We start from the raw sequence: 21,445 nt of genomic DNA on the forward strand, positions 1-21,445 counted from the left end.
AATTTGTGGGTGTTTAACCTTGGAATGCAACCCTCCTTTTCGTACTGGTTTCCTGTATCGTTTTACACCTGTACAGCAGAAGCGCGATGCTGCTTCGTTCGCCCTTGGCCGAGGAAGGCTAGCGCAGAAAGAGTACTTTTGGTTCATAGGATGAGAAATTCCAATTATATTGCAACTTCGCTAAAAAAATACACATTTGGACCAAAGTAATGATCGAGATTGAGGTTTGATACATACATTTTTCAGTTTTTGGACTTTATTTTATGTTTAGTAATTCCGTTCTTCCAACTATAGAAAATAATGTACTTACATACATATTTACTTATCTAAATAGGCATAAATTAGAAAATAAAAATATATATAACGTTTATTTTAGTGTTTTGGGGTACATAGATGTGTATATTTTGAGTATTTTGTTTGACCTTCTCATAGTTACAAACTCGAATTTTCAACACAAGTGTCTGATAAAATTTTTCAGCTAAATAATTAATTTTTTTTTACCGGAAAAACGCTTCTACGGTCTAAGTTGTCCATATTTTAATCACGGCTGCAAATCTCTCATTTTCACCAACAAAGCAGGTTATTATTTCAGTCTCCGGTTAAATTAAACATTATTCCGATTACGCAGTCTGACCACTAGTAGATATTACTCCGCACCCACGCAATATGCTTCGCCAGATCACAATATATAACATACTGCCGGAGGTCACATTGACCCTGACTAGTGAGACCGGCCGATACGACACCACGTAACATCCATAGCCCATTACGACTTAACATCAAACCACCACCGGAGTCACCCATACAAGGACCAGTGCCATCACGGTTGCCTGCGCAAATCGTGCGCGGAGTTGTCAATTTGCTGTACACCTCCGAGGAGCGTAAGCATTCATTATCGCTAACAATGGCCGTATCGACCATCTTGGGTAACGCAGACACTTCACGCCCTTTTTCATCCGCACCCCAGCCGGCAACGAAAGCTGTTTGACCAACAATCAATGAATTGTCCGACGATTCGCTCCACAAACAAATGGGACGGATGAATTCATTGAAGCTGCAAAGATAAGAAAAATTTGTATAATAACCAGCGTTAGGATTTTAACAAATTAAAGAATGACACGTTTCATGTCTTCCTTGATTAAAAATATAAATTTTAATTTCGCCATTTTCGACTTTATTGCCTTTTTCTGCCTTTCCTGCGTGTTTTAACTTTTTTAATATTTATCTATTAATTTTTATAGTTTTATGGTTTACAACACTGTAAAAGATGGTGAATTCATACAAGGTGGTGAAAATTAGGTTTGGAATTTTGAGATTCGTACTCGTATTTAGTTTCTAAATCAAATATTTGCGAATGCTTAAAATGCCTAAGGCCGCTTGTTACAATTCCGTGAAAATTTTAAAATGCACTTAGTGGAATTGTGCAGCTGAATAATCATAGTCAAGCTATGTACAGCGGTCGAAAAAATTATAGCCTCACCAAATTTTGGCAAGTTTTAAAGTACTATTTTTGGTGTTATTTAATTTACCTTTTTGTTCTCCAGACGCCACTACCCAATTTCTATTTAGAATTCCTTGATGATTTCGAAAATTTAGTAAAATTTTTTTTCTATGGATACGCGTTCGAGATATTTGTAATTTACCGCTATTCAGCTTGAAAAAAGGTGCTTCCACTTAATCACGTATATCAAAAGAACCTATTGACCAATCTCAATACGAAATTGGGAAAGGAAATTTTTCATAAACCGTGTATACATCACTTTTTAATAGGCCTGACAGTTTATGGAGAATTTCATTGGATTTCATTTGCGTTATCTCATATTGACAATGTGCAATTGGTTCGTAAGATATAAGTCATTAAGTGGAAAAGTATCCATAGAAGAAAAAATTAACTCGATTTACGGAATCACCAAGCAATTCCTCATAGGAATTAAATAGTGGTATCCATAGAATATTTTTGCTGTAAAACCAGTGTAAGTTTTGTACACATACGATTTTTATATTAAGCTTAAAATAAAGAGAAATTATGCAAATAAAATAAAATTAATTATACAGTTGGTATGAATATGTACGTAGAGTTCGTTTGATACAAGAAAAACTGAAATTTACTTCACCTTCCCATAAATTAAAAAAAAAACATTGAGATACGAGGGCAGCTTTTACCCCCACTATTCTCAAAACCAAGACATGATCAGCAGTTTTGGACCACAGAATCGTGTTCAGCGCCCATCGATTTCAAGAAGTCGCGTTGTATATCGTTTTAAAACTTACATAAATTTTATGGATGATATAAACAAGTTATTTAATTAGAGTTGACTAAATATTTCTATTACATAACTTGTATTTATATCTAAAGATATGTAATTGAGCGATTTATAAAAAGTTTACTACGGAATTTAATTTTTTTCTACTTCAAGTCATTTACTCTGATTTTGGGTTGCTGTAGTTGTGACCCTGCACACATCATTTATTTGCCTCTATTTCCGTAAAGACACTCTTTAAAATTAAGCTTCGAGTCCAACAATACTCGCAAGTATTTAAGGAAGGGCTGGGATGTGAACTCACAGTCTCCTACCGCGATGTTTATATTTTCTTTGACTATTGTTCTAGTATTTCATACACTTGCCGAAAGTGTTTAGCACACATAATATTCTATATGATGAGCGTTCATCAAAAGTATTTTTTGACTTTTTAGAGGCACTAAACATTGTTCCTTGGGATACCTTTTCTAGCTGGCATACATGATACATGGCTACAAACCAGTTTGACTTTGAATTTATAGCTGCCTACAGACGTCTGTTAGGTATACCATCTTCCCCAGGTGCCAAATTATATTTCATTATACCTTTCATGAGCATGAAATGGTATTATAACTTTGGTCCGATGTTTGTAAGTACCAGAACAAAAAGAGATAGACCCATGAAAATGTATACTTATATGATCAGAACGTCGAGCTGAGTTGATTTAGCCATGTCCGTCTGTCCGTCTGTCCGTCTGTCCGTCTGTCTGTCTGTTTGTATGCAATCTAGTCTCTCAGTTTTCGAGATATCCGGATCAAATTTGGTAGGTGGGTGTATTTTTATAATGTATTAATCATTTGTCGGAACCGGAAGAATCGGACCACTATAACATATAGCTCCCATACAACTGATTGTTCAGATATGAGATTTTTCGTTATAACTTCTCCATTTATGCAGCTACGAACATGAAATTTCGCAGTACTTGCACCCATTATCAACAGAATACTTACAGTGAAAATTACAAAGATCGGGTCACTATAACCTATAGCTCCCATACAACTGATTGTTCAGATATGAGATTTTTCGTTATAATTCATCCATTTATGTAGCTAGGACCATGAAATTTCGCGCTGTTTTCACTCATTATCAACAGAAGACTTACAGCGAAAATAACAAAGATCGGGTCACTATAACCTGCAGCCCCCATACAACTGATTGTTCAGATATGAGGTCTTTTATCATAACTCCTCCATTTATGCAGCTAGGAACATGAAATTTCGCACCATTTTCACTCATTATTAACAGAATACTTACAGTGAAAATAACAAGGATCGGATGACTACAACATATATCTTCCATACATCTGATTGTTCAGATATGGGATTTTACTGTAAAACTCCTTTATTTGAACAGCTAAAACCGATAAATTTCGTAAGATATTTTATAAATAATAATACAAAGTCTACTGAGAAAATCGTCAAAATCTATGCTGTATAAGCTTTATCTCCTATAGCACTGATTGTTCAGATACCAGTTTTTGCCATATATCTCCTTTATGTACGAAACTAAACCCAATAAATTGTGTTACCGGTTTACATACCGATCACATAGCGGTGAAAATCACTTAGATTGGTGTCATATAAAGTATATCTTCCATACCTCTGATTGTTTAGATGCGATTTTTTATATAAGTATGTAACTCCTCTATCGATGTATGCAGATGTATTCAAAAGCAGTAATCTGTCAAAGTAAAATTTGCAGATGTTCATGAAAGGTATGAAGCCTTCGGCATAGCCGAAGACAGCGCTGCTCTTACTTGTTTTTTATTCACTTTTAACAGATCTTCGACCCTCGTATTTAATCGGATTGCGTCTGGTTTCGTTGAAGAGCTATTTCGTCAATAGCCGGACTTTTTTTTTCAATACACTGCTAGATGGCCTGAACTGTCAGCAGGGCTCTTGCATTGACGCCCTGTGGCCCAAGATATATGTAGGAAGTCGGAAACCTGCCCGTCCGATCTTCACCTTGCCTTCGCTAAGTGATTTCGTTGTATACTCTACCGTTAAAATAATATTAGCATCAACAACCATCTGTGGATAGGCTACTTTCAAACCTCAAGTAAGATGAGTCGTTCAGTTTCCGTTTGACAGTAATTGAAAACGGAAATGGAAGAAAGTGAATTTCGAATTTGGGTGCCAAATTTTTTCTCTCTTTGTTATAAATCCTCCGAAATAGATTTTGTAAATCACACCGATTTGAAATCGTACGATTTGCAGAACATGCCTGATAATTTAGCCGCAGAACTGCTAAGCCTCTCGTCATTTTCTCATCATTTTCTCCTGATTTAGCCCCCTCCGATAATTTCCCTGATTTCAAACCGGAAGGAATGGCTCAGCGGCAAAAGACTGTGGTTGGATGAAGAGATCTTTACTGAAACAAACGTCTATATGGGACCTGATAGGTACAAATAAATTGAAAAATCAATGAACTAATGTAATGCATTAAACTAGAAGAAGATTGTGTGGAGAAAGAAAAAGTTGTTTGTCAAAAAAATTGTTTAGAACGTCGGTGGCTTATCAAACTTATCAAAACTATTATCAAAAGAATTTTAATGAAGCAATATGTTACCTGACTGACGTTTGCATTTGCATTATGGCTATATCTGCATCTGGTAGTGATTTGCCGCTATAGTCCGGATGTATAAGCAAACTGCGTATGTCACGTGTGACGACACCGGCCTCACCGTAGTTTTCCAAATTGTGACGACCCAAATAGACTACAACCTGGGAGGCGCTAAGCGATTTTAGTTTAAAACAATGTGCCGCTGTTATTACTGTGTTGGAAGAGACAAGCGAACCACCACATAGGAATCTTAGACCCGACGACTGCTTTCGATAGACAGCTGCTAGCCAAGGAAATTGGCCACGCGCAAGTGTGATGCCGCCATAAATGAATGGCGTTACTGAGTTGCCCTCCACGCCGCATTGTGAGTAGTCTTTGTCTGGTTGTGAGATCCTAGTTTGCAGATTTGGTTCCGAGGTCGATGATTGTGGTGCCGGTCTAATTTGTGTAAGAAATGGATTTTGTGCAGGATTTGGATTTATGAACTGTGTCTGTTGGGTGGCTGGTTGGTTCTGCTGTGGAATGCGATTGAAATTTTGGTTTGGAAATGTGCTTGTTGTGACCGGATATATGGTTCCACCTTCGACATTGCTATTAAGAGGTCTTGTTCCTCGCACAGTTGATGTTTGCAATGTATGCTGGAGATCGAGAACAGTGCTTGGAGGGGGATCTACAAGGAACATATTTACATTTCATTACATGGATAATCTTTGTTATTTGTGGCCAATTTAAGTAAAGAACTTATGCTTACACTCAGATGACACGCAAATATCGACTCCGCTTACAGAGATGAGTGTAAGCTTAGGTAGCACATTGTCAGTGGGAAAATCCACGCGATAAGAAATGGGAAGACCACGCTCCAAGTTATTAATAGTGGTTTGTTGATCTTCATAGAGCGACAAGCGTCCGTAGTAATTCTGGAAAGAGATCAAAAAGCAACAATTTAATTTAGTTTGTACTTTTGAGGGTGGTGGCATGAGCGTCGCCAGAATCGAATTTGGAGTTAAAAAGGAACAGTCCAGCGCCTTCGTCTTGGTCTGTATCGGAGATACAGCCGCTATATTTAAACGTAGAATACGTGGTATGGTTATTGATAACAATATCAATAGAAAAATCGATAAAAATATTGGTAACAAAACCAACAAAAATATCGATAAAAATATCGACAACAAAATCGATAAAAATATCGGTAACAAAGTCGATTATAATATCGATAGCAAAAACGATAAAAATATCGATAACAAAACCGATAAAAATATCGATATCAAAATCGATAAAAATATCGATAACAAAATCGATAAATAATCTATAATAAAATCGATAACAAAATCGATTAAAGTGTCGATAACAAAATCGATAAAAATATCGATCATTATATCGATAAGTTAAAATATCGATAGCAAAATTAATAGCAAAATCGATCATTATATCAATAAGTTCTGAAAATATCGATAACAAAATCTATAAAAATATCGATAACAAAATCGTTAGCAAAATCGATAACAAAATCGATAAAAATATCGATAACAAAACCAATAAAAATATCGATAACAAAATCGATAAAAATATCGATAACAAAATCGATAATAAAATCGATAACAAAATCGATAATAAAGAGATAACAAAATCGATAAAAATATCGATCATTATATCGATAAGTAAAAATATCGATAGCAAAATAAATAACAAAATCGATCATTATATCGATAAGTTCTGAAAATATCGATAACAAAATCTATAAAAATATCGATAACAAAATCGTTAGCAAAATCGATAACAAAATCGATAAAAATATCGATAACAAAACCAATAAAAATATCGATAACAAAATCGATAAAAATATCGATAACAAAATCGATAATAAAATCGATAACAAAATCGATAATAAAGAGATAACAAAATCGATAAAAATATCGATCATTATATCGATAAGTTCCAAAAATATCGATAGCAAAATCAATAACAATATCGATAACAATTTCGATAACAAAATCGATAAAAAAACCAACAAAATATCGATTATATCGATAAGTCCCGAGAATCCCTAAAATCCCGAAATAGTTCCGAGATTGAGTCTCTGTGCCTTTATCTATATCCTTTTCTCTACAACTACCTTTATTTTAATCTTTCTTCCTCTATCTTCATCTATACTTTTATCGGTATCCTCATCCGCATCTTTTTCTTTATATTTATCTTTGTTTTTATTTTTATGTTTATCATATTCTTCATATACATATTCCCCTTCACCTTTGCACTTATACATATAAGTAAAGTGTTTAAATTTACCTTGGTCTTCATGTTTGCCTTTATCTTTACTCAACTTTGTTTTTGTGTTTATTTTTACCTTGGCCTTTATCCTTTTCTTTATCTATGTACGTCCTCACCTTTACTTTTATTCTTGGATTGGACTTTTTCTAAATGTTGTTTCACTTCGAAAAGTCTTCGCGTATTATGCATACATGTGTTCATATATGTATGTACATATATAATATGTATGTACATATGTATGTATAGACATACATAGATTACTAAAAATAGAAACAGATCCACATTAACTGCAATCAACATATGTACGTATGTATGTATTTACATATGTACACACGCTGCGATTAGGTTATAAATAGCGCGCCTCTGTTTATCAAAAGCCGCATTACATACGCATACATACTTTTTGTCTCCTTCCCACACTTCCAACATATGTACGTGTTTGCAAAATGATGACGAGGTGATTTTGTATGGAAAATCATTTATGCCCATATATTTGAATAAAATAAACATATATAGAAGATATCAACCAATACTTCCCATATACCAAACGAAAGGAAAACTCTTGAATTTTTGATTAAAGAAAACAAAAACAAAATCATTCGAGCGGTTTTCGAGCATTTTGGTAATGAAAAAAATTTGCAAATTTTTTCAAAAATTTTTTGCCTTAAAATGCTCAATATTTGTTAAATTTATATAAAATTTGTACCCGATAATATTTCTACTGCTCCAAAGAACCTATATCCCGAAAATGAAAGTTATATATGCCAACAATAAGTTGCTAGAGCACTTTAAAGGCTCAAAATTGACCCCAAAATAAGGCAATGTTTACCGTTGTTTTTACGACAGAAACCGAATTGGTTATTTACAAAAATGAATCTGTCGACAGGTTTGGAATTTTATCTTTGAAACGCCACACTTTTCTTTGAAATCGCTTTATTAGTTCTCGTGCAATAAGCGTTTTTGTGAAGCTCTAAAAATTACAACTACAACATTTGAACATAGCCCCCATACCTTAAGGTAAGACGTATTCTACGTCAAAAAAATCCCTCGAAAATTTTATTTCAAAATTTTAATGTATGTACATAGTTGATTAAATAATCGTTATTAATACAAATGGATAAACTAAATGGTTCCATTTGAAAAGGCAATCTTAACTAATAGCAAAATATTAATTCAGTTTAGTAAGTAGAGGGGAGTCTAAACTTACATTTTATTGACTTGTTCTCATACAAATAGAAGAATATTAACAGGAAATATCGAGCCCTAACCGCCAAAATAACGTAAGCGACATTTTTTTCAAAATTTTCTTTTTGATGCAGAAATGCATCTAGATGCTCTACGAATATTTCTGCATCAAAAAGAAAATGTTGAAAAAAGTGTCGCTTACGTTATTTTGGTGGTTAGGGCTCGATATGACTAATAATATCTTACCACAAAAATATGTACAACAGGTGTTTAAAAAATTACTAAATGTGAAGTAAATACATTTCGTCACCCTTATGCCAGAAACATGAATGTGCGAATTTACCAATTTTGAGTTATTGGATTGACTTGATTAACCTTTGGATGTTCTATGTTAAACCCATACCCAGAATACCATGCGTACATGGAAACCACATATTTCACAATGAGTAAACATTTCTCAACGGGGACCCTCAAAATTTAAAATGTTTATGCATCGATTATTTTATTAATTTGAGATAGGTGTTATTGTAATATGATACTGTGCAAATAGTATGCAAGTTATATGCAATTATTTCTTTATGAAGGCTTTTACTAAAACTTACTTTATTTATTAGGTGTTGGAGATAATCTCATTCCTTTTACACCAAAACTTTAAAAATTGTTTGGCGATATAAAAACTGTAGTAGTTTTTATTTTAGTAAATTTTTTCATAAACAATTTTTTTTTTTTACTTCTGGGGCTCCGATTTTATACGGGAAAAATAAATTAAGATTAGCAGACGCTCACTCTCATTCGGGGAAAAAAAAATTTGTTCATCTCTCTTTTTGTTTAAGCTACAGCGTTTTTTCGATCGCAGTGAATGTGCTGGTATGACACTCGCTTTGATTTTTCTTCGGTAGATGGCAGTTTGCTATGAATTCGTATATATATATGTACAGTCAGCATCAAAAAATGCATACCCTGACGTTTTGACGATTTCATTTATTTATGATTTCCATACCAAATTTTTATAATTTATGTTTGAAGTCAAGTCGCTAAAAATTACTGTTAATTTTTGAGAATATTTTTGTAATGGTCTTGCACATTTTATTCCATATAACGCATGAATATTAAATATATTTTACAAGTCATCATAAATGAATTTTCTCGATTTCTGTGTTTTCGCGAGCGCAATACGGGCAATACGAAAAATTCGCTCAAATAATGGCAACCAAAGGGTTTCCAAAGACGAAGTCCAGGCGTTTTTGTTTTCATAATCTATAAATAATACCGTGAAATGCACTGAATACAATTTATTCTTTTTATATAAAATTAATAGATGTATGTGCATTAGGGTGGTCCAAAAACAGTAAAGTCGGAATTGTAATGCTCTCACCCCCTAGGATTGTTCTGTATCGAAATATTTGAAAGCCGTCAGGAGGAGGGGAAGAACAAAGCTTATCCTTCCATATAAAATCGAATTCGAGACAACATACATAAAAAAAATATATTTTTGTTCTTTCACTCGTTTTTACTAACTTTTTAAAAAGAGGTGCGTATGCGTATGCGCATTCATCATTATCTTTATCCTTGTCTTTTTATTTGTCTTTAACTTTGTCCTGTTCTTCATCTTTATCAATGGCTTGATCCTTCAACATAGGTTGTGAGTGTATGTGGTTTTGTCGTTGCCCTTGCCTTTGTTTCTGCCCTCGTATCTTGCTCTCTGTATTTTCATTACCCACTCCACAGTAGCATTAAAAGTTCAATGCAACCGCCCCCTGTCTATTCACGCATGCGCATACGCATACGCAAAGACTAAGTTTTATTTTCTGAGCAAGAAATAAAACTCAAGAAATAACGATTATTTTCCAAGCAAAAAATAAAACTCAAAACATAACGATTATTTTCTGAGCAAAAAATAAAACTCAGTTAATAACGTTTAAAAAGTGATTTTTATAATAAAAGTAACCGTTACGGTCCCTGGGTTTAGGGATTAAAATGCGAATTCGTTGAGGGATGAAATAGTGCGTGGACCAGAGAGCGCGAAGCATTCTGTAAAGTTTACCTACGACTACATTTATGTGCCTATCCCAAGTTAATGTTTTGTTAAAAAAATTAAAAAGTCATTTCCTGATAAAAAAAAGTAAAATCGCTCATCCAAATTAAATAAATTTGGCATGAAATGTATGAGGACGGAAATAAAAGTAACGAACGAAGGTTACCGCCTCTATTTATATTTTTTATATAATAATAATAATAATAATAATAATAATAATAATAATAATAATAATAATAATAGTAATAGTGTTTGGCCGAGCTTCTCCTTCGATTTGTGGCGTGCGCCTTGATGTTGTCACACAAAGCGGAGGGACCTACAGTTTTACGCCGACTCCGAACGGCGATTGTATTTTTATGAGAAGCTGTTTTTCATGGCAGAAATACACTCGGAGGTTTGCCATTGCCTGCCGAGGGACGACCGCTGTTAAGAAAAAACCTTTTTTATATAATTTAATAAAAAAGGGATTCATATACCTCACCCAAGGTTTGTTCTATGGTAATTGAATAATATTTTTTATTGAAACATTTTTCAATAGGTGGCTTTACTCGTTTAGACATTTCAGTTTTAAAGGTATTTTACTCCTCTATCTTTTGGTACCAAACCTCTTTAATTTGGATGAGCGATTTGGTTATTATCAGGAAATTACTTTTATGTCAAACTTAAAAATATTTGGCCAATGTGAGTTAAAAAAACTGTTAGTTTAGTTTCGGTCCCTGGTAAAAATGACTAAGATCGGGTTGTTGCATTGTTTATTATTCCTGCTTTTGATGATATACAAAAGTACATTAGACTGCATCACCAACAAAAGTTGCGGGTTTTTTCGCCGGGATTACAAAAGCTATTATATTTTAAGAAGATTACGTGAGCTGGACCGATTTGAAAATACCTCCAAAAATGGAGTTTTTACGACTAAAAATAGTTTCTTAAAGAACTTTTTGAAAAGAGTCCCCTCAGATGACAAAACAGATTAAGCTTAATAAATCTGCATAAAAATATTTAATAATCTTTTCAACGGAATCGTAATAATGAAAGTTATGATGCTGTCTTTTTTTACTTGTTTCAAAAATTGATTTACGAAAAATTTAATTTGATTTAATTTTTGATGCTTTCTTTTACTTGTTTCAAAGATTGATTTACGAAAAACTTGAGTAACTGGGCCAAAGTATTTTGATTTAGACTCATGGCACCTCAGTCGAAAGGCATTTTTCCACTATTTTTATTCATGTCCAAAAAAGTTATTCGTGCCCAAATTTTTTTTTTTCAAATACCAACACGTGTTAATTCATAACGCTCGTTCATCCTACCTTTCTCTTTCATCTTTTCAATGAGTTTATTAGCAAGGAAATAAAAAAGGAGAGAAAATATCTTTCCAATGATACGAGTCTAAATCGCAAGAGTTTAGGTTCAGTTATTAAAGTTTTTCTTATACCAATCTTTGAAAAAAACTTAAATAACAACGTAAAAAATCTCATTATTACGATTCCGTTCAATATTTTTTTTTCAATTTTTTAAGAATATTTTTATGCATATTTTTTAAGCTTAAACCGTTTTGTCATTTGAGGAGATTTAAAAAAAAAAAAATCTTTAAGAAACTAATTTTATTCATAAAAAGCTCCATTTTTGGAGGTGTTTTCAAATTGGTCCAGCTCACGTAAATCTTAATATTTTTCTGAAATATATTGGTGGACGTCTTAAAATATAATAAGTTTTATAATTTCAATGGAAACACAGTACCGATTTTTTTTTGTATGGGGGGTGTTGCAGTCTAATGTGCATATATGAGGTTTTCTTTTACATCAGTAATATATATTCATATATCTATATATCGTCGTATAAAGTACAAAGCCGCGTATCGAGATAACGCAAAACCGCGTTTGTGAGGTTACATAAATTATTTTGTAGAGAGCACAAAATGTCAGTTACGCGGTTTTGCAGAACGACGATACGCGGTTTTGAACTTTAAACGACGATATATGTATGTGAGGTTGAGTACGTTTCGTTTTTGTCTTAAAAATTTTTATATATACCTCAAGTTAATATGCATGTTACCGATTTATAAGAAAGTTTCATACATATATCTATACAAATTAATAGATATACATATATATGTATATATCTATGAGATTTTCTTTTAAATCTTTAAAAAAAAAATGTCCATCGATAACTTAAATTTGTGACACACAATGGCTAGAGGCGTCGCCTGAGTGCATTCTTTCATATATTTATGTATGTGCCAGTTTTACCGTTAAATATTTTTTATCTGCTCGTTTCCCCCCTAGCTACGCCACTGTGCAGAGTCATATGTTAAATCAAAGCAAATACTAAGCAGGGCTCTCTGAGATGGATGGAACATGAGTTTTGCCTCTCAAAACCTACTGGTTATTGCAGAACGAAATATTCATCCAATTTCTGACAGTGGCTTTAATGGCCGAGGTTGGGAGTATTGAAGCCGTTTTCGTTTCAAGGATTTATTGGTCTGAGGCTTCTCTATCCAAATTGTCAGATGTCTCACTACCAGGCGCACCCGAGCGACGTAGAGTAAGAAAAGTTCCTTATATTTTCCAACATAATTTAGTCGAGACTTGCATTGCCGAACAAGTTAGAAAGTAGTTACTTATGTATTTTCGAGCAGTAGTCCATGGTCTTGAAAATTGCAAATACCTAGACTTGAAATACCTACGCACTTTCCCCAATAGAGAAGTATAGATCGCCCCCGTTATTTTCGATATATACTCTGCGTCAGTTTTAGAGCAAGGGGGTCCATTTCATAGGCACGCGTGCGAAATTTTTCTCTTCTGCTTTCACGCGTACACGAGAAAAACTGCGCTGCTTTCACACATACATGAGCATACTCTATGAATCAGTGATGCCGAGATTTATGGTTTTGCTTTGATGTTGCCCAATTGATGCGAAACTTTCAAGCAACCAAGTCGCTGCAAGACACTTTAAAAATATTTAATATGGATTCGGATATAGATTTTTTACTCACTAGTGATGGGGAGCACAATGTTTGGTATGTTATGAAGAAATCGCACGGACGACAAACTTTTTTGTTAAGCGCCATTATAGCGCCATTTTCTCTTATTCCCACATATTGAATTAATAAATTATTACGTACACGTGCACAAAGACAAAAAAATAAATTTAAAATAATGCTAAGGATGCTTTCCATTTCCAGACAACCGGTCAGGTACGAGCATGATTTCTAATTTCGACCAAACTCAAATACATTGTTTGTTGGTCCAAATAATGAGAAACTTATTTTTTCTTTTGGCTCAGAAAAATTTTTCGGCCGAATTAAACGCGATTTTATTTTTCAGGCAAAAATCGATTATTCGAATTGACAGTGAGAATTTTTTTTTTAATGCCCATAACTTTGTCAAAATTTAATAGATTCCAACAATGTTTTTACTAAAATGTCAGTAATTCTTGTCACTTCAAGGTAGAATGATATAATTATTGATTTTCATTATTTAAAATTTTTTATTTAACAATAAGCAAAAAGTGCAAATTTTTTTTAAATTTAATTTCTCAAAAAGTGTATTTTTTTTTTCTCTCAAACTTTTTTATCAGGAAAGAGACAGTTTGAACTACAATCAACCCAAATCTCTAATAGCGAAGATTTTTTTTCTGAGTTATGATTTTTTATAGAAAATATACGTTTTTGTGGTACATACCATGGTACAATAAAAACAGGTAGAAGCCAAATTGACATCAAACCTACAAAAGTCAAAGTTTTCGGGAGAGTAAAAATAAAAATGAGCGTGTGTAAGGAAAAATAAAAAATTACATTTCGCTGGTTGACGTTTTTAAGTAAATTTGAAGTTTTGTTTTTATTTATTTATTTTCTTTAGTTAAAATTTGTTAATTTGTATGTTGTTTTCTGTTTTTGATTTATGAGTTGCAGTGTTGTTGGAGGGACTTTCCGGTATAAGGGTCATAGGAACAGCACTTGGCTTCAAACGTGCCTTTCCTGTACCTCCCGGTGCATTTATGAAATCTGGTGCTTTAAAATGTTAACGCACAGCAAGGCATTTCGCTGCAGCTCTAGCCCACAGCTGCTTTCCCAACGCTCCTTACGCCAAGGACTTTGAGGCACGTTAAAAAAATGAGTGGTGTCTGCATTATATTTAACACCACATAAAAAACAGCGCTTCCGGTAATGCATTTTTAACACATACACTAAGTATAAACCGCACAACACTACAAAAATTCAAATGCTAATTAAAATTTGTCATTAACGAACATTCAAAAAAAGAACGACATGTCACTCAAAGCGTAACGAAATATAGGAAATAAAAGGGAAACAAGTTGAAGTTTAAAGGTTTGGTTCTCATGAGAGCAACGTCATTTTGGCTTCTACCTGTATTTATGTGCCTTGGTACATACTACAATATTCTTATATTGTTTAACTAAATTAAACATATGTATGTAATATATCAGCAAAAAGTACAGCCGTGATCATTTTTTGTGTATCAAATAGATATTAGAACACACTTTCCACCATACAGTTTCGAAATACAAAATCACATTTTCCCGCTTTTTATAATCGAAACTGTATGGTGGAAAGTGTGTTCTAATATCTATTTGATACACAAAAAATTAGTACTTTTTGCTGATATATTACATACATATGTTCCATTTAGTTAAACAATATAAGAATATGTACCACAAAAACGTATATTTTCTATAAAAAATCATAACTCAGAAAAAAAAATCTTCGCTATTAGAGATTTGGGTTGATTGTAGTTCAAACTGTCTCTTTCCTGACAAAAAAGTTTGAGAGAAAAAAAAAATACACTTTTTGAGAAATTAAATTTAAAAAAAAACTTGCACTTTTTGTTTATTGTTAAATAAAAAATTTTAAATAATGAAAATCAATAATTATATCATTCTATCTTGAAGTGACAAGAATTACTGACATTCGAGTAAAAACATTGTTGGAATCTATTAAATTTTAACAAAGTTATGGGCATTTAAAAAAAACATTCTCACTGTCAATTCGAATAATCGATTTTTGCCTGAAAAACAAAATCGCGTTTAATTCGGCCGGTAAATTTTTCCGAGCCAAAAGAAAAAAATACGTGTCTCATTATTTGGACCAACAAACAATTATTTGAGTTTGGTCGAAATTAAAAATCATGCTCGTACCTGACCGGTTGTCTGGAAATGGAAAGCATCTAAGAAATTTCTTTTCTTTTAATGCAAAATAAGAAGAGTAATATAAATTAATTCAACTATTTGCTTTAATTTTAATTATAATAAAAGATCTAAGCAAGTAATGCAAGTGAATTAAATTATATTAAAAGGTTAATTTTTTAATATTATATCTCCCTTTCAGACTATTTACAAAATAATAAAAATCCCTTTTTTCTTATAATTTCCAACTCTAAATCGTTGACAACACTGTTTGCATCAGACGCGTGAGCGATTTATTCCCTTCATTCTCTCATCGTTTAGCAAAGTGTAAATATATGATAGTGAGAGTTTTGGCCACCTCTGTTTTAGAGTCGTCAGTAAAGATTCTACAATGTATCTGCCCGGGCTCAGCATTAGAGTTAGTCCAGCCTTCAGGTTTAGGCCATTCTTCAGCCTCAGGGAACAAAAGACCTCTTTACATTGTCAGAAGGCTGTTAAAGTTTTGGAGGTCTTTTGTCCATTTTTAAACTGCCACAAGAGTTTACTATCTAGGTTTAAAGCTACATACATAAATTCTTCACCTCGGTACAAATCTCCCTATTTAATTTTTTTAAGGGAAGGAGGAAGAAGGCCGTCCAACCGTCTCCCTCTAGTAAAGAGCACAACAAGTGTCAATCACAAGTATTCAGTGCCATTTACACTTTCCTGCAAACAACTGACAGGGAAGTACCTGCATCATCTGAATAGGCCTGAGTGCAGTTTGACCAACAGGGAACCAATAAGCAAGCACCAAAGCAGTAGAGAAAGCACACCGCGCAGAGGATAGCCGCTATGAACTACGCACGTGATGAAAATGGAGATGAAGCCAAGATTAGCCATCTTTTTGGCATTATTTTGGAAGAAATATAACAAAAAAATGTACCTCGAAAAACAGTACGAATATTTAAATAAAAATCAGCACGTGGTCTTCTGTTTGAGTCACTGTATGTATAACTTTCATTTTCGGAATATACATAAGTTCCTAAACTGAGCATTTTAACGCAAACAATTTTTGAAAAAATTAGCAAATTTTTTTATGACCAAAATGCTCGAAAACCACTCGAATACCTTTATTTTTGTTTTCTTTATTCAAAAATTCAAGTTATTTACTTTCGTTTGGTATATACATATGTTTATTTTGAATAAGTATGCATTGTGAAATGCAAATTTGAGCAAAATCTGAAACTGTTTTAGCTAAGATGTTTCTCAACTAGAACTTATTTAAACTTACCGAGTTTACTGGCGCTTGCTGTGAAAAGCGCACACTCAACCGCGTTGTTCCCATTGGAACGTTGGGCAGCGTAATGCGTCCGAAATTTTGACTACCATCGTTCAAGTACTCAAAGTATTTGGGGCAAGCAACCAGTGGCACTTGTTGGGCATCGCCGATCAATGGCAAAAGCCACAGTAGAGAGTAGGAAAGTGTTAACGCAGTGATGCGCAAAACCGCGTGGAGCATGTCAAAACTCGGAGCAATTAAACGTGAAACACTGAGAATTCTTAGCTGTAAGATATTTTTAAAACAGATTTTCAGCTCTGATGCGAATTTCTGCTTTTTCACATTTTCTCTAGATACTATAACAACATATTTACTGCACGTATATTCTCTCTTAGCGGTAAGCCAATCATAATTATTTTATTTTCTCTTTTTAATTGATTTTGCCTGAGTTTGGTTTCAATTTTTAAGCTTGAGTTTTTAGCACAACATCTTCGTCGCCTCACTTCACGGCACTTGATTGATAATTCTTTTACTTTGCTATTTAATCTTTACAAAACATCAATCAGACTTTAATGCGTCACAACAATTCGTAATTTAAGCTTAGTTTATACGAATCAGAATTCGCACTGCGCGGCTCGTATCTCAACGCAATGAGCGTCGCAAACTGAATGAAGATCCGGCTGCCTGAAGTAAATTCAGAAACTGAATTTCCAATATTTTAGTTATAATATGTACATACGTATGTATGTACTTAAGTACTAAATATAAGTATGGCACGGATGCCAATGTTGGTTGTTTCCAACCAAACTTGTTTTTTTTTAATATTTTCGAATTTGGTTGTTTTGTGGTTTTTTCTCTGATTTGGTCGTTTTCTGTTTTAATTATTTTTATTGAATTCGTAAAGATCTCATTCGATTTTTTGCCGAATTTTCTAAAATGAAATAAATTGTGCACACTTCGATTCATTTACCAAATTCGGAAGAAAATCGGTAAAGAAATCAAAGTAATTCTGCTATGTGAAAAATTTCTTGCAGAATTTCTTCAGATTTTCTTTATTTTTCATACAGAAAGTTCTTCACGAGCTCGTGTCAGCCACTTCATATAATTTTCTTTGAATATTCGTAAAAAAATCATTACTGAAAAGAGAATCTCCTAAAGATTAAGATTTCGGGAACTTTGGTTTGCAGGATTATGAAACATACATACATATATAAATGTAGAATATTTAGGAGTATCTTATTTGTGTAACAAATTTTTTACGAATCTTCAAGAAAATTGTATGAAGTGGTTGATGTGAACTCGTAAGGAAGTTTCAGATGAAAAATAAAGAAAATTCTGCTGGAAGTTCTTCGCATAGCAGCATTACTATCATTGCTTTAGCGATTTCCCTCTGAAGTTTTGTAAAAGAATCGAAGTGTGCACAGTTTATTTGATTTTAGGAAATTCGGAAAAAAACTGGATGACATCTTAAATTTTCATTAGTGACGATATCATAAGAGAGTATTTTCGCTACTTGGTTTTTCATAATATTCTGAATTTGTATGAAGTTTAAACACTGTGATTTTCAAAATCATATTTTTAATGTAACATTTGCGTATAAAATATATATAAAAAGTAAATAAGGTTATCGAGCGCACTAGTTCTTGGATGGCAAATGGATATGCATTTCAAAATTTTGTTGTTGTTGTTGTTGTTGTTGTTGTATCAGCATACAAGTTCCCCAAAGAGTTTTTGGGGAGTGTTGCTGGAATGACAGTCCTTGGCCAAATATAAATCTGGGTCGTTCCTGTCACATAGACCCCACTGTCGTGGGAACATTTTTTATACCCGAGCGCACTTGTGCACAAGGGTATATTAATTTTGTTCACATAACGGTTGTTTGTAACAGCCAAAACGAATCGAGATAGATATAGACAAATGTATACATAAATGATCAGAATGAAAAGAGAAATCGATTAAGCCATGTCTGTCTGTCCGTCCGTCTGTCCGTCCGTCCGTGTACACGATAACTCGAGCAAAAATTGAGATATCTCAACGAATTCTAGTATGTAGGTTTCCATTTATCCAAGGTAGGTTGGTATTGAAAATGGGCGAAATCGGACTGTAACCACGCCCACTTCCCATATTAACGGTAATTTTCAGAAATACGAAAATGCGATATTTTAGTAACTACTGGAGATTATTCACTCAAAATTGATATTTATAATAAGTTTTAGACGAAAAATAAGAATATTATAAATTTTTGGAAAATGGGCGTAGCCACGCCCACTTATGGTTACATGTGTATATCTTGGTAACCGCTGCACCAATTTCTTCCAAACTTGGCACAGTTGTTGGCCTTGGTACAGCATAAAAAATCGCCGAAACTTTTTAAAATCGGACAATAACCACGCCCACATCCCATATAACGGTAATTTAGAGAAATACAAAATCTTCGATAAATCAGTAAATATTAAGGCTAATTTATTCAAAATTGATGCTTGCAACAATTCTTAACCACGAAAAACGTTTATGATAAAATTTTGGAAAATGGGCGTGGCACCGCCCACTTATGATTACATATATGTATCTCGGTAAACGTTCGACCAATATGTACCGAATTCGGTATGGTTATTGTGCTTGCCACATAAAATCAAAACGTTGAAAATTATTGAAATCGGAGTAAAATTACGGCCGCTTTTCATATAACGGTAAATTTCAGAAATGCTTGAAACTGCAGTATTTCGAAATTTAAGGACGCTAATTTACTCAAACTTGATACACTCCGGCTTACCATCTAGCGGTAGCTTTCAGAAAGGTGAAAAACATATATTTAATACGTGCGCCGGGTATTTAATGTTCGGCTCCGCCCGAACTTAGACTTTCTTACTTGTTTTTGTAATAAGTTTTTCTGTTCGTAATAAATACGTGGAAAATAAAGTTGGCTGTTTTTTTCAGTTTGGTTAGTTATTTTTTAACAAGTGGCAACCGTATTTTTGGGTACATTATATATATATATATATATACAGTATATATATATATATATGTATTCTATACATACATACTTATGTGCAATTAATTACCCACGCTTATTTTGCTTCATCAATATATGTGCATACCCAGGAAATAACAGATTTTTTTATTTGTACAATCAATTACTTGAGTTTTTTATCAATCCACGAACAAAAGCCTTTTTTCAACTATTTTGCAAAGTTTAAAAACTCTCAAAAGCAATTGCTCACTTGCAAAAAATTTTTCTGCCTTTTAATGATTTCTCACCTGTAACTTGAGTTTTTTTTTATTCATTTTCTTTTTTGATTATTTAAATAAACTGTGCTTTTGTTTACTTATACTCCTCATACCTAAAGTGCGAATCGGCGATCATGTTCGTCAGTAGGTGATCATTTCTTGATCGTAAGCCGCTGTGGGTGAGCTTGGACAACACAAACCTCTAATGGTGCGAGTGCCAAGGTATTTTTATAACCTCTCTGGCTAAGCATGCGTTTGGTATTGTTATGTTATGATTATTTTACGCTCACGTTTTTGTGCTGGGCGTTAAATTTGCCTGACATAATGTGCCACTTTAATTTACCACAACCGGTTTATATTTATGAATCTATGTATATATGTATGTATGTAGGTACGTACGCGTAAAATCATGTGTGTATGTATGTAATCGCATATAGGAATTTGCCTGGTTGTCTATATATAGGGTGAATCCCAAAGCTGCACCTTATAAATGGATATGTATGTATATACGGATGTATGTACCATGATTCAATAATAGGATTACGCCCTTAAATCACTCGCCATGTTGCAAATAAAAAAAGGAGATGTGTTCTTAGAAGCATGTGTTTACATTTTTCATTTACGGTGGAACCGCCCACCTTTCCAGCTTTAAAGAGCAAAGATCAATGAATTCAATGGCATGATTCTCTTTCTCGTTGATTTTTGCTTGTAAAATTCCACAAATATTTAAAGTAAAATTATTAGTAAATTTTGGCCGCCCTTAGGCACTACAACCCTTACTAAGCAGAATTCTGTTTTCCGTGTTGCTTGAGAAGAGAGGTTCGTACTAACAGATACTTTTCAGAAACCAACACACAAAGTGTGCTTGCCCAAATTTCCATAAAATTTAAAATATTAGTTTAATTTTTCTCCTTTCCGGAAGAAGAAACAATCCGAAACCACTGCCAAGTGAGAAGTAAAGTCCTCTTTCGTCGTACAAAAATCACACTATAATCACTCTCGTGCCTGTGTTGGTGTACGGCGCGCGATAATATTACCAGGGGAAGAGAAAGGCCTCCTCTGCATTGAAAAACCAAGTGTAGAAGGAGGTTTCTTCACTTGGCATTTCCAATTGGCTTCAGTTGGCACAGAATTGAAACACCAAAAGAGAAGAAAGCAATGCAAAGGAGAAGAGAAGAGAATGAGTGAAGTTTCAACTGGGTGTGTCTTGGACCAATTTTGTGTGGTTCTTTGCATGACTTTCTTAAATTATTTGTAATGCGAATGTAAGAATTGGCCGAATTTCAAAAATATAAATAGTAAATTAAGGTACATGCACGGATTGAAACGTATTTAAAATATAAATACGCAATACTCTTGTAAAAAGTTTTTAAATACAAAATACAAATACGTATCTTGTATTTGTATTATAAATACTTATATTTGAAGCATTTTACATCTCTTATGCACATTTGAAAAAAAAGTTTA

The 21,445-nt window shown here is 33.4% G+C and overlaps 1 protein-coding gene across 1 annotated transcript; it reads right to left on the minus strand.

Annotated features, from left to right (window-relative positions):
* Nucleotides 1-341: 341 nt before the first annotated feature.
* LOC108355474 (serine protease gd) lies at nucleotides 342-17,429 on the minus strand. Its single transcript, XM_017606639.1, has 4 exons — nucleotides 16,763-17,429; nucleotides 5,614-5,779; nucleotides 4,869-5,532; nucleotides 342-1,054 (listed from the first exon to the last, which is right to left on the minus strand). The coding sequence occupies exons 1-4, from the start codon at nucleotides 16,988-16,990 to the stop codon at nucleotides 637-639; spliced, it is 1,476 nt and encodes a 491-aa protein (XP_017462128.1). The 5' UTR covers nucleotides 16,991-17,429; the 3' UTR covers nucleotides 342-636.
* Nucleotides 17,430-21,445: the final 4,016 nt, after the last annotated feature.

This window comes from Rhagoletis zephyria, unplaced genomic scaffold (genome assembly GCF_001687245.7).
Source record: "Rhagoletis zephyria isolate East Lansing unplaced genomic scaffold, Rhagoletis_zephyria_1.1 Rzeph_scaffold_00163, whole genome shotgun sequence".
NCBI classification, from domain to species: domain Eukaryota; kingdom Metazoa; phylum Arthropoda; class Insecta; order Diptera; family Tephritidae; genus Rhagoletis; species Rhagoletis zephyria.

Coding starts and splice junctions, on each gene's coding strand:
- LOC108355474 (XM_017606639.1), bottom strand. CDS start 16,990: ATGCTCCACGCGGTTTTGCGCATCACTGCGTTAACACTTTCCTACTCT. Junction 5,533..5,613: donor TATTTGCGTGTCATCTGAGT/GTAAGCATAAGT, acceptor TGTTCCTTGTAG/ATCCCCCTCCAAGCACTGTT. Junction 1,055..4,868: donor CAAATGCAAACGTCAGTCAG/GTAACATATTGC, acceptor TTATCTTTGCAG/CTTCAATGAATTCATCCGTC.